This window comes from Lynx rufus, unplaced genomic scaffold (genome assembly GCF_022079265.1).
Source record: "Lynx rufus isolate CCGP_SWC_20201006 ecotype Redwood Valley unplaced genomic scaffold, mLynRuf1.p SCAF_11, whole genome shotgun sequence".
Lineage (NCBI taxonomy): Eukaryota > Metazoa > Chordata > Mammalia > Carnivora > Felidae > Lynx > Lynx rufus.
Genome location: NW_025814825.1, coordinates 35,570,877 through 35,588,375, shown reverse-complemented (window position 1 = coordinate 35,588,375; position 17,499 = coordinate 35,570,877). Strand labels below are relative to the sequence as shown.

Here is a 17,499-nt window from a genome sequence, read left to right as displayed (position 1 = left end):
ATTTAGAAGCCATTATAACAATGATTCTGGCAACACAATGTTAAGTTTGAGAAAGGAAATAAATTTTGGTAGAGAAAAATGTAAGAGATTTCAATTACTAAAAAAAAAAACCCTAAATGTAGCATACCTATAAAGAATGTGTGCTATATAAACACTTTAAAAAAAAACACAACAGCATTCTTGGAATTTTAAACATAAGCCAAATAACCCCACGCTTAGCCTGCGCCTCAAGTAAGAAGCTGGACCCAATGACCTTCTGGTTCTCCCACAATGCTCTACTGCTACGAAACTTTCTTTCACAGTGACCTCAAATATCTTTGGGGATGGGTGCTCTTTAACCAGCGCTTGAGAAGAAAAGACAAAGCCGATGCAATGGTTTGGGTGTGGTGTCAGCAGAATTTACAAAGTACAAGAGACGCAGTGATTCTTGAGTGTGGGTGTCATTTGTGAACAGAGTGGTCCTCACGCTTGTTCCTGTCACAAAGGACATGCAGGCCATGAGGCTCCTTGACAGGAAAAGGGTTTTATTCTGTCATGAGAACAATGTCACCAGCTGCAAATATGATCCTATTGTACTTACGGGACAGAAAGTCACGATCTGTGAACTAAACCGAAGTAGCAAGGCTCTTATGTTTCCTCGAAATCTTTGATTGCTGCTTATTGATTCACATTCTCCTTGACAGAATTTGCTATCCGATAAGCAGCAGCAGTTGCCAAAAGTTTAAAAACAGTACGTGGGAGAAAACTTAAAGTTGAGAAAGTCCTATCTGTGATTTTTTTCCATGTGTGTGAAAAGACCACTATTATTTAATCTTTTAAAAGTTTATTTGTTTATTTATTTTGAGAGTCAGAGACTGTGCGAGTGAGGGAGGGGCAGAAAGCGAGGAAAGAGAGACAGAATCCCAAGCAGGCTCCTAGCTGTCAGTGTTAAGCTCGACTTGGGGCTCGATCTCATGACCGTGAGATCATGACCTGAGCCAAAATCAAGAGTCATCATGATGCTTAACTGACTGAGCCACCCAGGGGTCCCTTACCTAATTTTTTAATACCCTAATACCTTTGTCCTGTTTGCAGGGCAGTGTGAGAAGTGAGGCTTAAGATATGCCTCTGGGGGCGCCTGGGTGGCGCAGTCGGTTAAGCGTCCGACTTCAGCCAGGTCACGATCTCGCGGTCCGTGAGTTCGAGCCCCGCGTCGGGCTCTGGGCTGATGGCTCGGAGCCTGGAGCCTGTTTCCGACTCTGTGTCTCCCTCTCTCTCTGCCCCTCCCCCGTTCATGCTCTGTCTCTCTCTGTCCCAAAAATAAAAATAAACGTTGAAAAAAAAAGATATGCCTCTGGAGGCTGGGATCTGCGTTCATACACAGCATTGCCATTTTAACTTTCCTCTCCAGACCACGTTTGTACACCCTGTTTCCCAACATTTTAGATGAATCTCCAGAATCAAGTTGCTGTCCTGTCCTTAGAAATTTTGTACAAGGGAATCCTGTTTTCATAGTATAAGGAGATGAATTTTTCTGACTTTCATACATTTATGGACTTTCCTGTTTTCCCTGCAGCCCCTGCTGCCCCACTTGTGGGACACTCAATTGTGTGAACACACTGAGAGCACACCCTAACAACAGGGGCAGGGTAGGGCAATGGTTAAGAGCAGGGCTTTGGAGATAGACAGGCTTCAGAATCATAGCTCTACCATTTATTAACTGAAATGCACATTTTGTGTGTATGGGGGCATGGTTTATCATCGTAAGTTCACCGTACTTCTAGAAATGGCAAGTTGGGGAAACTTTCTCTCACTGAAATCCCATCCTTGGTCCTTGTGGTTTGAGTGGAGCCTCACTACCCATCTTCAAAGATGAAGAATGTGCCATAGGACCTAGACTGTCAGAGCACTGCATTCTCTGGGCCACAGTGACTGACTGGTTCAGGGATGGGCAGAGGGCTTAATGGAAAACAATGAAACTGGTGCTGAAAGTTCTGGCAGAGACTCTCAGACTGAAGTTAATCTGGAAACATGTGGTGCTAGTCTGTTGCAGCCGCCTTGCAAGCACAAAGGTAATGCAGAGGAGGCAGAATGAGAAATGGGGAGAGAGAAGCCCTGGATCAAGCTGTACCTGAAATATCCCTTCATTTTTTAATAGATGAGCCAGTAAATTTCTTTTTTGCTTAAGTTAATTTCTACCACTTTTAAACAAAAGAATCTTACTGATAAACTTGGCAACCTTGGGGCAATTACTTCATATCTCTCAGATTTTGCTTTATTTAAAAATGGGGACAAACCCGTCTACCTCAGAGAATTAATATGAAATCAATAACATGACATATATAAAATACTTAGCACAATTTCTGGTACTGAAGGGCTTAATAAATTTTAGCTATTAGATGTCATGAATATTATTATCATTATTATTAATTCTTATGAAAAGACATGATATCTTGAAAATAAACACTTTATGGTATTTTCCTTACCAACATCAAAGCTAATAATAATAATAATAAAAATAAAATAATAATAATAAATATTTAGAAACTAGTATAACAATGACTTTGGTAACACAATTTAGTTATTTTGAAAGCATTCACAATGTCCAATTAAATAAATAGCATATTTTTATCTTTTGGTATCTTTAGTTGTTATAGAAGATATTGCCCACTCTTACCTGGAAATTTTACTGCTTGACAATAGATGACAAGGTCAGAGAGCTCTGGTGCAATCTGTCTGCTTTCCTTTTTATTCTGAGGGAGATAAAATTCTTCTCCCAGTTCCATGTCATAAACCTAACAAGGGAAAAATAATGCCAGTTTACATGGAGAGTACATGCCGCCAACCTCTGAATCCCCAAAGCTTTATCTGTTCCTTTCTCATGTCATCAGTGCGTTTCACATTGCTGTGTATCGTTCCATATAAACGTCCCAACACGCTTCCTAGAGTAAAAGCTTTCTGAGAGTAAGCTCTTCCTTCTCTTCCCCTGGGGCATAGTCCAGTGTCTTCAATGTGGAACAGTCAGTGCATATTTGTTGAATAACTAGGTGATTGAGGATGCGTCTTTTATGGCTCAAATTTTTGACATACCTTATTATCTGGCTCTCTAACGGTGTCTCTGCAACTGTGTCTGTACATTTGCTCAGAGTCTACGTAGTGTGAGGCACTGGAAGGCAGGGTCTGGGTGTCTCATTTACATTTCTATTCTCTGCGTCATTCCTCTGTGAACACTTCACAGTCTGGGCCCTGTTCATCTGCTTGGTTATTCCAAACACTTTAAAAATTCTAGAAATTCCTTGAATGTGCCAGGCTGTCCTCCTGGCCTAAATATGTCCTGTTTTTGTTTGCTTGGCCAAATCTTTCTAACATTATCCTCCCTGATGCTCTGACAACGCTGTGTAATCACTGGTCTTTGTACTTATCTGTAAGCACTGTTTACCTATTTGTCTCCATCACTAAAGCACCTCCAGTGTCATCTCAGTGCCTGCCACACTGCACACCTTCCGCAGGTATTGGCTGGATGAACCAGTGACTAACCTTCTACAAATGGCAGGTGGGTGTCCCATAGCATCACCGTGTGGGCTTTGGCATCTAAGGGAAAGTGAGGGGAAAAGTGAAGGGAAGGGACAGGGAGGGAGTGAAATTCTACCCGATACTGACAAGAGCACCACGGTCCAAGTGTAACTTAACAGAAGCCATTCACCCACCTTTCCTTTGTTGCAAGCAGAGTTATCTGCTTTCTTTATCCTCTTGGGGATTTCTTCATTATACTCAAACTGAAGCTTGTCATTACATGATTTATTTTCAGGTCTGTCTTCTAGAATGTTGTCTGAAAATAAGTTGGCAGGCTTCAGCAAACAAGAACCAAATGTTGCACTTCAGGGCTATGTTGACATCTTTGTAAAGATATCCAGTCACTTGGTGCTTATCTGTTAAGACTGAGGATCTGGCTACTATGTTACCAAAATGATGGCTTGGGGTATAATTTTTAAAATTTGTTAGATGTGGTATAGGATGTGTTTATTTTTAATTGAATGGACTCATTTACCAGTAGTTTTGGTACCATACAGACATCATTTAATGAGAAGGCTCGTGTCTGTACAGATAATTAGGGCTGTGCAAACCTTACAGAAAGCACCCTGTGCCAGAAGTTCTCGGTGCACAAGTTAGGGGAGGATTTAGTCGTGGAAGCACTTGTAGATGGTGCATATGTGAGTTAATCACTCTTACTTTAAAATAAGCTATTAGCTTCTTTTACCTCTAGAAATGCCAAAACCTGCGGGAAGAAGATACTGTTATCTGCAATGCATTTTTCACAATTCTACTTAATCGGAAAGTCAAACTTCCATAATTGTTTATGAACTTATTAAGCTAAACTCTTGAGGATAGAAATTAAAATATGTTTAAAAATATGTAAAGCATGACATATGATCTTTTACTTTGCTCTTGTTTTGGTATTTCTAGCCAAGTCATCCAAAAATGACTTTACGGGTGCCTAGATGGCTCAGTTGGCTGAGTTTCCGACTTCGGCTCAGGTCATGATCTCACGGTTCATGAGTTTGAGCCCCCTCATCGGGCTCTGTGCTCTCAGGGCAGAGCCTGCTTCGGATCCTCTGTCTCCCTCTCTCTCTGCCCCTCCCTCACTCACACATGAGCGTTCTCTCTCTCAAAAATAAACAAACATTAAAAAAATGACTTTACATGTGTTAGACAATTATCCTCTTAAAATGAAAAACAAGAAAGCTCTCATTTCTCACCCAAGGTTCATTATCTCATCAGACCAAAAATGTTAAGACCAAAATATTCTTATACCAAATAAGGGCCATGCAGGCTGCCAAGAAGTAAATGAGATCAATCATTTTATTACATTTTTACTCATATCAGTGTCACGATGTCATGCTAATTCAGGCCTAAGAAATTGGACACAGAATGCTGACATTCATGCAGTTAAAATGCCCAGTTCGAATGGCTTTACCTTCCTGACTGTTAGGAGCAGGAGAAGCGGTAAGGACATCTGCTATAGAAAAACAGAATCAGAAAGGGGATAAAAGTAAGGAAAATTAAGACAAAAAGCCAGATAAATTGAACTAAGGTATGAAGCAAAGCATAAATAACAATAGCTTAGATTATAAGACAAACTAGACAAGAAATCTGTTGATTTAGTATTTTGACTGTTAGGGATATAAAGTCTAGCAATAAAAAAAAGACAAACATTGTGAATATTAATCATGCTGTCATAGTCACATTACATATTTTCAGTTACTGACTGTTGTTAACATTCCCAATCATGCACTATGTCAAATGGATAGAAATGGATTAATTTGTTAGAGTCATGCAGTCACTGTCACAGAACGTCTGCGTTAAGTTGCAGATTCAAATCTGCACCCTAGGGCTTGTTCAGAGCTAGTCAAGATAAACAGCAAGGTCAGAAGAAAATTAATCTCTATTTATCTAATGAAATTTGATTAAATAAATATTCACGAAGGACTTATTGGCCAAAAGGCAGAGTAGGAGTTTCTGAAACACAAGTGTCTCATGTGCAACTTCCTTTAGATCTTCTGGACTTAACTTTGTGGTGAGGAATCATCACATTTCTATGGCCCAAAGAGGCTTTCAACTAATTCTCTCATGTTATAGTCATGAAAACTGAGGACCAGAGCTGTCACAGAGGTAACCTGGGCCCCCCAAATTGTACAGATGAGCTCTTCACCTGGGACACCTCCGAAGGCAACACTCCCACAATTGCATGTGGAATTTTGAGAGCACATTTATTTCTCTGAGGGGACTGGTCACAGCTCTAATCTCCTTCCCAAAGGGACTCATCATTACAAGAAGCTAAGAAACCTTTGAGGTCCCCCATATGAAGCTCCAAATGGTTCTACCCATGGCAGGCAGGTTTCTGCTGCCTTCTCATCTCAACTGGAGGACGAGAAGATGGTAGAGGTGAGTGCGTGAGGTACAGAGGTCAGTGAGGGCACAACTGAGAATGCAGGATTGACAGAGCATTTAACTGTGGCATGAGAGAGCCTCAACACGACATGTTTAAACCAGTCACAACATAACTATAAGGCCAGTTTGGGAATCTGCCAGTCGGAGGAATCTTTCAACGAAACGGGAAATATCCAGGTGGTGGCAGTGGCCTTCACAGATCATAGATGTTAGTGCTAGAATAAGGGAGAACATCACCCAACACTGAACAGAATCTTTTTGTTGCACATCTGAGGGACCTAAGGCCTAGAGTGGAGATAGGACATTGACCCAACGTCTCCTAGTTTACTGAGTCAGGACCTGGTGGGGCCCCCTTTTCACTTGTATCCCACCTCAGTACATATAGTTTTTTTTTTTTTCTTTTCATATAGGTTTTAAAAAAGCATGAAACTATCTTAGAAATTCAGTGGGATAGGGCTTAAATTTTACTCTCCCTAACTGAAATAAATAAATACCAGATCATTTTGTTATTTGCATTGTCAAAAATTCCTATAACAACACTAATAATTAAGAAAAGCCTTTCCTGGGGCGCCTGAGTGGCTGAGTCAGTTGAGTGTCTGACTCTTGATTTCGACTCAGGTCATGATCTCAGGTCAGGTTCGTGGGTTTAAGTCCTACGTCAGGCTCTCTCTCTCTCTCTCTCTCTCTCTCTCTCTCTCTCTCTCTGCTCTTCCCCTGCTTGTGCTCTCTCTCAAAATAAATAAACTTAAAATAAATATATATATATATATATGCCTTTCTTTTGTGTTCTGAAAAGTACAGAAAAAACATGGGAGTAATTTATGATAAAGAGTGAATTTATCTTCCAGCAAATAAAGCTCTCACAAGGCATTTGACATCTGGATTGGTTGATCTCTTACGTGTGGTTTTCGTTTCTTATCTGAATAAATTTGTTCTTCTGAAACAACATCACCATAACTGTAATGGAAATCCATGGGGAAGAATAAGTCAATATAAGAATATTCATATTCCCACAACTATTCAGGAATAGGATACAAGAAATCATCTTGATTCCTTTTCATCTTCCTCCTCTTTCTACTTCCCCTTTAGAGTATAAGTTCCTCACATTAACTGATGGGATTTCAGTCAAGTAAATTTAGCTTTTAGTTGATGGTATGAAGCGATCAACTATTACTAAGGACAAATATTAAATGGCCATAGGCTAGTATTGTATTTGGGAGCCAAAAAGAGGCTGGGCTGTAACTGCTGGTCATGAAAGAGGCTCATGAAACAGGATATAACTAGGGGGCAATCCTGGAGCATAAGCAACAGATATTTGGAGGAGGGTAGCTCGGCTGTCTTAATGCCGAGGGTAAATGGTTGCTGGTCTGGGCATACCTACATATGAACAAACAATTATCCTCCACAGAAGCCATATATTCTACACATACAATGTTATTTTTATAAATAGGAACTTAAGCATTTTTTCATTATTACATTACTTTTCACAAGTTGCTAAAATGCAACAGGCTACCATCAGCAATGGTACCTAGAAAACATTTTGTAATCTATAACTAATTTGGTACAAATGAGACACCCCTGAAACCTAATTCTCTTATAACAGGAATCCTTCACCTATAATCTGTGGATGGCTTCATTCATGTGACTTTTTTGTATTGTGCCATTAGGCTCACCCATGTTTTGTCCCTTTGGTGGAGCCAGAAGGAAATATCTTGTTGGGTTAGTAATGTGAGAACTAGGAAGAGGGTGAAGGGAAATGCTGCTTTTTTTTCCGTATACTTTTTACAAAGCAGGAGTGAAGGCGGTGAGAGGGAGGAGCGGAGAGCACAGAACCATGATGCCTCCCCCTGCAGGTGGTGAGGGGCGAGAACAGCCAGCGGCCACAATGTCTGCCAAGTACATCAGCCACGTCAGAAACTGAAAGGGTGAGAATGAGGTCTCTCTGCTGCAATTCCACCTTTTCCTCCAGGAACCCACTCAGGAATGACCCCTGTGTTGCTCTCCACACCCTCTTCTTCTTTCCTTGAATGTTGGCTGCAGTGGCTAAGAGAATCCCCTTCCTTCCTTGGTCCTCATCACTAAGCCACGGGATTCAGGAATTCTTGGACAGTTACTACAACAACCTGTTATTGCTGGTCTGTGGAATGACAGACTCATTTTGGGGGGAAAATGACACAAAAAAACCCCACAACAGAAAATCATCCAAGCATTTCCCCGCACACAGCATACGGTTGTGTCTCTCTTACCATCAGACAGGGATTCATAGTCGTAATCATATTCGTCTTCTTCATCCTCCTCTTCCTCGTTATTAGCCGGTGGGGGGTTGGCATTCCCACCATTGTAAGCCTGAGCTTGCATGGATGCTAACTGATGAGCCTGTAAGATATCAGTAATTAAAGACCGCAGATGCTAAGCTCCTGAGGTTTCCTTCATAGCCTTCAAAATGATCACTTAATGCTTGCCACGGTCACAAAAAGTGGCTTAAGCTATTTTGATTCATTTGAGAGAGAAAACAAAAATCTAAATTCACCTAAAGTACAACATCAATATTTGGGCAAATGTTAACATCCCTACAATCCAGCAGCTTTTAGAAACAATCACAAGGAATCATATATAGTGCCAGACACCCTGGTTCCCCAGGGGCAAGCCCTACAAAGACACATCTTGCTGCTATGGAGAACTGCCATCACTCCCAAATGATGAAGGAAGGAGCGAATCAGCTCATCAGTGTTGGAAAAGTAATTCTCTGCTAAGAAACTGCTGTCTCTTTTTTCAGCATGGTATTGGCACAAAAACAGACACACAGACCAATGGAATAGAATAGAAACCCCAGAACTAGACCCACAAACATATGGCCAACTCATCTTTGACAAAGCAGGAAAGAACATCCAATGGAAAAAAGACAGCCTCTTTAACAAATGGTGCTGGGAGAACTGGACAGCAACATGCAGAAGGTTGAAACTAGACCACTTTCTCACACCATTTACAAAAATAAACTCAAAATGGATAAAGGACCTAAATGTGAGACAGGAAACCATCAGAACCTTAGAGGAGAAAGCAGGAAAAGACCTCTCTGACCTCAGCCGTAGCAATCTCTTACTCGACACATCCCCAAAGGCAAGGGAATTAAAAGCAAAAGTGAATTACTGGGACCTTATGAAGATAAAAAGCTTCTGCACAGCAAAGGAAACAACCAACAAAACTAAAAGACAACCAACGGAATGGGAAAAGATATTTGCAAATGACATATCGGACAAAGGGCTAGTATCTAAAATCTATAAAGAGCTCACCAAACTCCACACCCGAAAAACAAATAACCCAGTGAAGAAATGGGCAGAAAACATGAATAGACACTTCTCTAAAGAAGACATCCAGATGGCCAACAGGCACATGAAAAGATGTTCAGCGTCGCTCCTTATCAGGGAAATACAAATCAAAACCACACTCAGGTATCACCTCACGCCAGTCAGAGTGGCCAAAATGAACAAATCAGGAGACTATAGATGCTGGAGAGGATGTGGAGAAACGGGAACCCTCTTGCACTGTTGGTGGGAATGCAAATTGGTGCAGCCGCTCTGGAAAACACTGTGGAGGTTCCTCAGAAAATTAAAAATAGACCTACCCTATGACCCAGCAATAGCACTGCTAGGAATCTACCCAAGGGATACAGGAGTACTGATGCATAGGGGCACTTGTACCCCAATGTTCATAGCAGCACTCTCAACAATAGCCAAATTATGGAAAGAGCCTAAATGTCCATCAACTGATGAATGGATAAAGAAATTGTGGTTTATATACACAATGGAATACTACGTGGCAATGAGAAAAAATGAAATATGGCCTTTTGTAGCAACGTGGATGGAACTGGAGAGTGTGATGCTAAGTGAAATAAGCCATACAGAGAAAGACAGATACCATATGGTTTCACTCTTATGTGGATCCTGAGAAACTCAACAGGAACCCATGGGGGAGGGGAAGGGAGAAAAAAAAAAAAAAAGACGTTAGAGTGGGAGAGAGCCAAAGCATAAGAGACTGTTAAAAACTGAGAACAAACTGAGGGTTGATGGGGGGTGGGAGGGAGGGGCGGGTGGGTGATGGGTATTGAGGAGGGCACCTTTTGGGATGAGCACTGGGTGTTGTATGGAAACCAATTTGGCAATAAACTTAAAAAAAAAAAAAAAAAATAAATCGCAGGACCCAGTCCAAAACAAAAAAAAAAAAAAAAAAAAAAAAAAAAAAAAAAGAAACTGCTGTCTCTTTTTTGCCCTTAAAATAATATCTAAAGGCCTTTGACCTGGAGAGAAAGGTTAGAATCCCTATGGAGAATGACACTGAACAAACAGTTGTCGCTTTAAATAAAGTTCTTTCAACAGACTTTATATGAACCATCAATCAGATTAACAAAAGCTCAGAAACTTCTAGAAACTTGATGCTACGAGGGAGATTGTGTATCTCTATATTTGACTTCCTTATATTACTTATATTTGAATCACCTGGGAGGTGATTTCACGGGATACAAGGTTAATATAGGTCTGGGAACTCAGCATAGGAAATAAGCAGAAATGGAGGAAAAGTTACTTGCACAAATTCAAAACAAGAAACAAATCTAAAATCCAACAGTAGAAGAATGAGGTCAGTAAACTATGGTGGTGTATCTGCTTGAAAAAAATTAGACTTGAAAAAATAATTGTGAGATATATTTGTTGAACAGGATATAGAATTGTATGTATAAATATAAATGTAAATGTATATACAATTCGAAATCATTTGTTTCATGTCTATATATCTCTGTCTATCCATAATGATTACAATTACATAAAATGATACATAATACATCATAATACATATGTTGCTGCATAATACAGCAGGGACTCTAGACCTATTGTTGTGGCACAAATCCCTTAGGTCATCTGCTGAGGTAGGATTCCTTCTCAGAATGACATCTTATTTTATCCTATTTTTTCAAAGTTTATTTATTTATTTTGAGAGACACAGAGAGAGAGACAGAATCCTAAGCAGACTCCACGCTACCAGTGCAGAGCCCAATTTGGGGCTCAAACTCACGAACTGTGAGGTCATGACCTGAGCCTAGATCGAGTTGGATGCTTAACCGACTGAGCCACCCAGAAACCTCCCCTAGAAGGACATTTTAAAGTTTATTTTTATTTTGAGAGACAGAAAGAGAGCATGAGCGGGGGGAGGGGTAAAGAGATCGGGAGAGAGAGAATCCCAGAGAGAGAGCCGAAATCAAGAGTTGGACACTTAACCAACTGAGCCACCCAGGCACCTTTTCAGAATGATATTTTATTTTATTTTTTTTTAATTTTTTTTTTCAACGTTTATTTATTTTTGGGACAGAGAGAGACAGAGCATGAACGGGGGAGGGGCAGAGAGAGAGGGAGACACAGAATCGGAATCAGGCTCCAGGCTCTGAGCCATCAGCCCAGAGCCTGACGCGGGGCTCGAACTCCCGGACCGCGAGATCGTGACCTGGCTGAAGTCGGACGCTTAACCGACTGCGCCACCCAGGCGCCCCCAGAATGATATTTTAAATGAATCAAACCAAATACAAAATATTACCCAAAAAATGTTGAATACAGCTATCAAATTATTAAAAAACAAATTTGTGCTATGGGAATATATGTTTAGTAACACAGATAAAAATGTATAATGGTTAAGTCCAGTAACATTTTGAAATAGTGGTTAGCATAAATAATTCTTGGAGATATTAGCAACAAGTGTGATATAATATAAAAACTATAATTTCAGGGTCACTGGGTGGCTCAGTCAGTTAAGCGTTCGACTTTGGCTCAGGTCATGATCTCACAGTTTGGGAATTTGAGCCCTGTGTTGGGCTCTGCCCTGACGGTGCAGAGCCTGCTTGGGATTCTCTCTCTCTCCCCACCTCTCTCTGCCACTTGTGCTCTCTCTATCTCTCAAAATAAATAAATAAACTTAGAAAAAACCCTATAATTTTTATTGCTGATGAAGACCTAAGAACTGCCAATGTTACTGTGGTTTATTCCTTTATTATTGGAAGAAATGCTAAATTTTAGCTAGAGGTTAGTGCAAAGGGGGATGTAATTTTTTCTTCTTCTAAATTCACGGACCCTTGATTTCTGTCTGTTGATGTGTTATCAAGGTTAAGAACCCCTGTAATAAGGGTCTATTTGGCACTGGAATTATGTATGTTTTAAAATAAAATAATTCTCTATTCCCTAAATTTTCTGAAATGTGTTTATATTACTTTTACAATACAAAATGTATACATAAGGAAGAAACAATTTAGGCTGTGTCTATATCCACATAAAATATTTTACAATATAGCTCACTTTATACAACTGAACTTTGTTTCAGCTGGGATTTCTCAAAGTGGGTTTTATGGAACGCTAGTTCCATGGGTATTAACAGCTGTTAGGTAAAAACTGACAGTTACAGTAACCACAAAACAAAATGGGAGGTTGGAAACAGCACTTAAACAAACTGAGACAGACACATTCTTGCTACAGGGTTTCACACTGCCTTCATTTAATATGCTAGAGGGCATTGTGATTCTTCAAAGATCTCCAGTACAACATTTCCCACGCTTTTTTAACCAGGGATTTCCCCCTCCCCCCCTTTTCTCAGCGTGTCTCACAGGATTGGTGTTCTTCAAAACTTTGGGAAAGCTACTCTAGGCACAAGGGAGCCACAAAAGCAAGTCTATTTGTCATGGGTAAGAGAAGGGCCTTGATGCAGCAGGCATTCAAGGTAGAGCCAAAGGGCTGGGAATGATGAGGCAAACAGCTTGGTAGACCCACAGGCAGACAAGTGTGAGAACCATATGATGGGAGAGGCGCCGCGCAAAGATCCTGGGACTGGCGATATCAGAAAGCAGTGTGTCAAGGTCCCTTAAATTCCCAAACACTTCCATCAATGCAGGAAGTATGGAGATGTGGCCAAAAGGAAAACTAGGAGCTGACATCCTTATTTTTTGCAATACCCAGCTTACCCTGAGGCAGAAAAACAGGATCTTAGCCCTTGATTCAAACAATTCAGGGGCACCTGGGGGGCTCAGTCGGCAGAGCATCTGACTTCGACTCATGTCATCATCCCACGGTTCATAAGTTCAAGCCCCATGTCAGGCTCCCTGCTGTCAGCACAGAGCCCACTTCAGATTCTCTGTCCCCCTTTCTCTCTGCCCCTCCCCTGCTTGTGCTCACTCTCTCTGTCTCAAAAATAAATAAACGTTAAAAACAAACAAACAAAAAACAATTCAGATATAGGTCAGAGGGTTGGAGTTAGGGGCCAGACGAGGAGACTGTGTCAGATGGGTCTAGGTGGGGCCATGTCTTACTCTGCTCTGTTCCCCTGGTACCTGGGACAGTCCCTGTCATCTAGTATGAATTGTTCGAGTCTGGCAGGTTGGAGCACGGGAGATCAAGGTGAGAAAACTGGATATCTGGTGGGATGTAGTTAGGGGGTCTTCATAAGAGCCCCAGGATGAGTGTGAGGCAGATGGAAGGCTTCAGAAATTCCCCCCTTGCTCTGAGTCAATCCACCCTTGCTGAGGCTGAGCTCCTTGTGTGGCAATGACCCAGGTAATTCAGGGGTTGGTCTGAACACACTGGGGCTCTAGACGCTCAATCGTCCAGTCTTGTGTGAGCTCAGATCACCAGGTCTGCACCCACAACCTACCAGACTGAAACACCTTGCAGGTATGATTGTCAGTAGTCCCTGGGAGATTGTGGGAGCTGGAAGTGGTCTTAGAAAACTATAAGTGGGATTACACTGTTCTGTTTTTCCAACAGGAGGAAGGGGCAAATTGCGGAAATTATATAGTGGGGAGTATCACGGTGACAGCCGACAAAATCAGAATGGATTATTAATTTGTTGGTTGTGAGAACACAGAAGAAAGAGGTGATTATCAAGGGTTAGTATGGGTTTACTAAGAACACATTTCCAGAACACTCAGTTCTTTAGATTCTGGGGAAATGTGGGCTGCAAAAGAAAAGAGCACTAGACAGGAGTGATGGTTACCTAAACTCCAGGAAGGTTCTGTAAGAAGGACCACAGGGCTCTCTGCTTGGTAATCTGGCTCAAGGGCAACTTGGAATGAAGGCACCACTAGAAAAACTGCCAATAAATGCACTGGATATCAGAAGTCCAAATTCACAAAGAACCTTTCGTACTGTGATGGCATGCCAAAACCGAAGAAGAGCAAATTGAACAGAGATAAATGTGAGGCTCCTGCCCATGAAAGATTAAAATCAACGGTCAACCTGGAAATATGGGAGACCAGCCAAAGAACAGTCCATGTGAAAATAACTGAACTCTTTTTGTTTTCCACAAACTCAACAAGAGCCCAGTGTGCACCAAAGAATTTTAAAAGTGAGAACAGTCCTAGGCTGCATTAACTGAGGTATGAAGTACAAGTGAAGAGAGGTGATGGCTTCACTGTCCTTGTGCGGTCAGACCCTATCTGGAGTACGGACTTGTTCTGGAAATCACATTTTAAGATCAGCAAATTCAAGAATATCCACAAATTTAAGAATATCCAAACATTCTTAATGGAAAGTAAAGAGTCTCAGCAGCCATATCCTATGAGAAACAGTTGACACAACAAGAATGTTTAGTTTGGAGAAGAGAAAAGCTGGTGGGGAGACACATGCTAGCTCTCTAGGTCTGGAATTAGTCTGTGCAGCTGCAGAGGGAAGAAGTTGTGCCAAGGAGTAGGAGGAACAGGAAGGAAGAAGGCTGGGCTCAACATAAAGAAGACTTCTGAAATAGCACAATGTATTCATTTGTGAATTGGAGGCTGTGTAAGTAACTGCAAGCGACTGCAGAGAATGGGAAGGGCAACAGCAACAACATTCAAGCGCATCTTGAAGACCACAGAGGTATGCACAGGGCGGCTGTGTCTACCTGGCAGTCAGGAGTGGGCAGTAGTTGCTGAGTAAACAAAACAGCACGGAGGAACAGTGTTGTAGAAGAAAAAGCACCCTGTGCTGGGTAGTGAGTTACTGATGCATCATCTGAGGAGGGCCAGGCATTGGGGAACACATGCTAATGTTTTAGTTGAACGACTTCTTAACAAAGCCCATCAGCGTAGATCTCTTGGCCCCTGGAACCCTCATAAAGGGCAGGCTTTTAGGAGCAGCTTTGAGAGCACAGACCTGGACACAGGGAAACCTAGCAGAGGCTCAAACTGGTGGCCCTCAGGGCTGACTTCACCTCCAGACCAGACTGGTTTGGCTGGCACAGTGTTTTAAAAAGAATTCAATTAGGGGAGCCTGGGTGGCTCAGTCAGTTGAGCGTCTGACTTCGGCTCAGGTCATGATGTCACACTCGTGAGTTCGAGCCCCATGTCGGGCTCTGTGCTGACAGCTCGGAGCCTGGAGCCTGCTTCAGATGCTGTGCCTCCCTCTCTCTCTGCCCCTCCCCCACTCAGACTCTGTTTCTCTCCCCCCCTCTCTCTCTCAAAATAAATACACATAATAAAAAAATTTTTGAAAAGAATTTAATTAGAACTGTTCATTTATGAGGGCATGCATGCTCCACTCCCATCCTGGCCACTTCCAACTGTCATGTAGCCACCTGTCCCCTCATATTTATATTGCCTGACCCCTGAGGATGGGGGGTTTTGCAACTCTTGGCCTAGAGCTGTGTGCCATCTTCAAACTGTGTGCCTCCAGGGTACACAAAGACGTCTAGGGATGTTCAGCTTCATATATTTTTAAAGGAATCAATTTCTAGATTCAGTATCTTCAACTTCCGTGTGTACTTTTCAAAAAACAGGACTGCCTGCAAACAAGCTTATGGTTGGCTGGTTCTCCCTTCCCCATGCTCTTGTCCTCACTGTTCTTCTCTGGCTTTATAAAAGGAACGTATAACTTTCATTTACCAATAAAAAAATCTGTGATGCATGAGATGAGATGAAAACCACCTAAGGCAGCAAAGGGCCACTGGAGAATGCAGGGCTCCTGAGAGTCTGGAGAAGCTAAGGGCAGGTGGGGGGGATCTTATTTCATCTAGGCAACGAGAATGTTCAAGGCTTCATGCCTTTCTCTCTCTTTCTCTCTCTCTCTCTTTCCTACCCTCCCTTCCCTTCATCTGTCCACCTATCTTAAAATAATATTCAAAAGTGTGATGGTCATCTTAGGGTTAATACAATGTTTACTTGAGTGAAAAAAAATAAAGTCAGACTTTTTCTGACCAAACGTCATCTGGCTGACTGTGCTGATTTCTTTGATAATGAGGACTGTTTTGTACATTATATTGATATATAGTTAATGTCATCTGTATTTACATATAATAAATATTACGTTTGAAAACATATCCTTTGTAACTATTTACACTTGTGATAAAATTTCTAATGTCAACTTAAAAATGTATGAAAAGGGGAAAAACGTGTGAGAGTTACAGTTTCTTTTTTTTTTTCCTTCAAAGTTTTATTTAAGTTCTGGTTAGTTAACATATAGTGTAATATTGGTTTCAGGAGAGGAAAGTTTTTCAAAGATCTTTTAAGCAAATCTTGAGCAAAAAAGGTTTGCCGGGCATAGTTCTAGAGGATCCATGGTAATCCTGAGCTTCTCCAGTTAGGGCAAAACTGACCAGTAGGGATCCCTTGGCTGGAATGGTTTGGGGCACTTTCTGTAAATATCTGTTTTCAGAAGGGTAAGTCTAAAGATGATGGAGCTTCCGGCCTCATCCTCCCCTGCCCTGAGGGCATCTGGAGTAACTGGGCACATGGTGAATCACTGACTTTACTAGGTGATGTAACATAAGCTCCTAACTCAGCCTGGACTTTGGGCCGTCTGGAATCCCACTGCAGGTGAGCGGGGCAGCCTGGGGACTGCCTGGTACTTACTCAGCAGATGACAAGATTCTTGAAGGGCCCCTCAGGGAAGCAGCAATGTTTTAGAATGGCAAGATATGCTGGAAACAGGGACTGAGATGTGGGACAGTGAAATGTTTCCAGAGTGGTCTGCAATTTGGGCAGGGGTCCCATGATTCACTTTAGGAAAGATTTTGTGAGATTTTCGTGTCAAAAGAATCTTGTGCTCTAGTTATCTTCACATTCCCATATTATAGAGGAAGAAATGGAGACCCAGAAAGTTTGACTGGCCCATGGTCAAGTGGCTGGTCTGTGACAGAGACAGTGACTAAAAACTAGTATCTCAGCTCTATATCTAACGCTCCTTCTGTAGAACCATGCTATATATCACTCGGCTTCAAACTCAGGCCCTTACCTGTGAGTTCTACAAATTAGGGCTTTTAGAAGGTTTGACGAATGTCCCAAATGGACTACTGAACTAGGTATAACTGGATACTTGACTCAATTTGACTTGGCATTTTTTTATTAACAACTTTGCACAAGGCTCCAAACTTGTTGGACTCATAGAACCTTCTGCAGGGGCGCCTGGGTGTCTCAGTCGGTTAAGCGTCTGACTTCGGCTCAGGTCATGATCTTACGGTTTGTGGGTTCAAGCCCCGCATCGGGCTCTGTGCTAACAGCTCAGAGCCTGGAGCCTGTTTCTGATTCTGTGTCTCCTCCTCTCTCTGCCCGACCCCTGCCATGCTCATGCTCTG

General features: G+C 41.8%; 1 protein-coding gene across 1 annotated transcript in view; it reads right to left on the bottom strand.

Annotated features, from left to right (window-relative positions):
- Positions 1–17,499, bottom strand: part of PLCE1 (phospholipase C epsilon 1) — a 321,538-nt gene that overhangs the window by 36,205 nt on the left and 267,834 nt on the right. Inside the window, exons 20-22 of the mRNA XM_047072225.1 lie at positions 8,175–8,304; positions 3,687–3,808; positions 2,657–2,774 (exon numbers count right to left, since the gene is read on the bottom strand). Coding sequence (XP_046928181.1) covers positions 2,657–2,774; positions 3,687–3,808; positions 8,175–8,304 — 370 coding nt within the window. The remainder of the gene's footprint in view (positions 1–2,656; positions 2,775–3,686; positions 3,809–8,174; positions 8,305–17,499) is intronic.